General features: G+C 46.7%; 1 protein-coding gene across 1 annotated transcript; it reads left to right on the top strand.

Annotated features, from left to right (window-relative positions):
* Positions 1-878, top strand: LOC112140459 (the record flags this gene model as incomplete). Its single annotated transcript, XM_024263420.1, is given in 1 exon segment — positions 1-878. A coding segment is annotated over 1 exon segment (874 nt), but the record flags the coding sequence as incomplete, so codon positions are not given.

Here is an 878-nt window from a genome sequence, read left to right as displayed (position 1 = left end):
TTGAATGTTTTGCTCCAGGGCACACCAAACCACAATGCCCCCTTGTTGCTCCAAAGTCTTCACCTTCCCAGTCTCAGGGAAACTGAGTGACCTGTATTTGGAGGGGGGCAGTACGGGTCTCGGATTATACTCCCATTTTGATAATCAATCTAACGCAGAAACTGTCTACTCCTCTGCATTGGAGTCAAATTCTAGTCATGAAACTGTTGTGTACCAAAACATCCACAAAATAGGCAGCAGTGACAGCCTCTTTTACACACCTGTGACTATTGGTGGTTTAGTGAAGTTGGGTGGAATGCTGGATAGCGGTTCTATGGCATGCAGCATTAATGAGAGTACAGTTCAGAAACTGAGAGAGGCTGGTGCTCTTACTGATGATAGACAGTTAAGTGTGGATGTGGTTCTGGTTGGATGCGGTGGACTTCGTGTTAGACCAAAGTGTGCTTTTGAGTTGGACATGGAAATCTACGGATGTAGAATGTTGGTCCCTACCCTCGTGGTCCAGGGTCAACATGATGACCTCATTCTTGGAGCTAATGTCATAAAGCACATTTTGCAAAAGTCAAAGAAATGTGATTCTTATTGGCAGACAGTGTCCAGTTCCGGTTCTTCTACAGACCCCGAGTCATTGCAGTTCATCTCTATGCTCTCTGGCCTAAACCCATGGCAAGGTGAATCTGTCCCAGACAAAATCGGCACAGTGAGATGCAATTCAGCTACTTGCATAGAACCTGGCCGCGAGTATCTTGTTTGGGGTAGGTTGCCAAAGAACACACCTGTGTCCTTGGGAGCTACTGTGCTGACCCAGCCCACTTCCTCCCGTTCAGCTCCCAGAAATATCTTGGTTGCTAAAGTTGTGACATCATTGTGGGGTGATA

The sequence above is a fragment of the Oryzias melastigma genome, unplaced genomic scaffold (assembly GCF_002922805.2).
Source record: "Oryzias melastigma strain HK-1 unplaced genomic scaffold, ASM292280v2 sc00341, whole genome shotgun sequence".
Lineage (NCBI taxonomy): Eukaryota > Metazoa > Chordata > Actinopteri > Beloniformes > Adrianichthyidae > Oryzias > Oryzias melastigma.
Note: the sequence above shows the minus strand (reverse complement) of the source record. Positions and strands in the feature narration are given on the sequence as shown.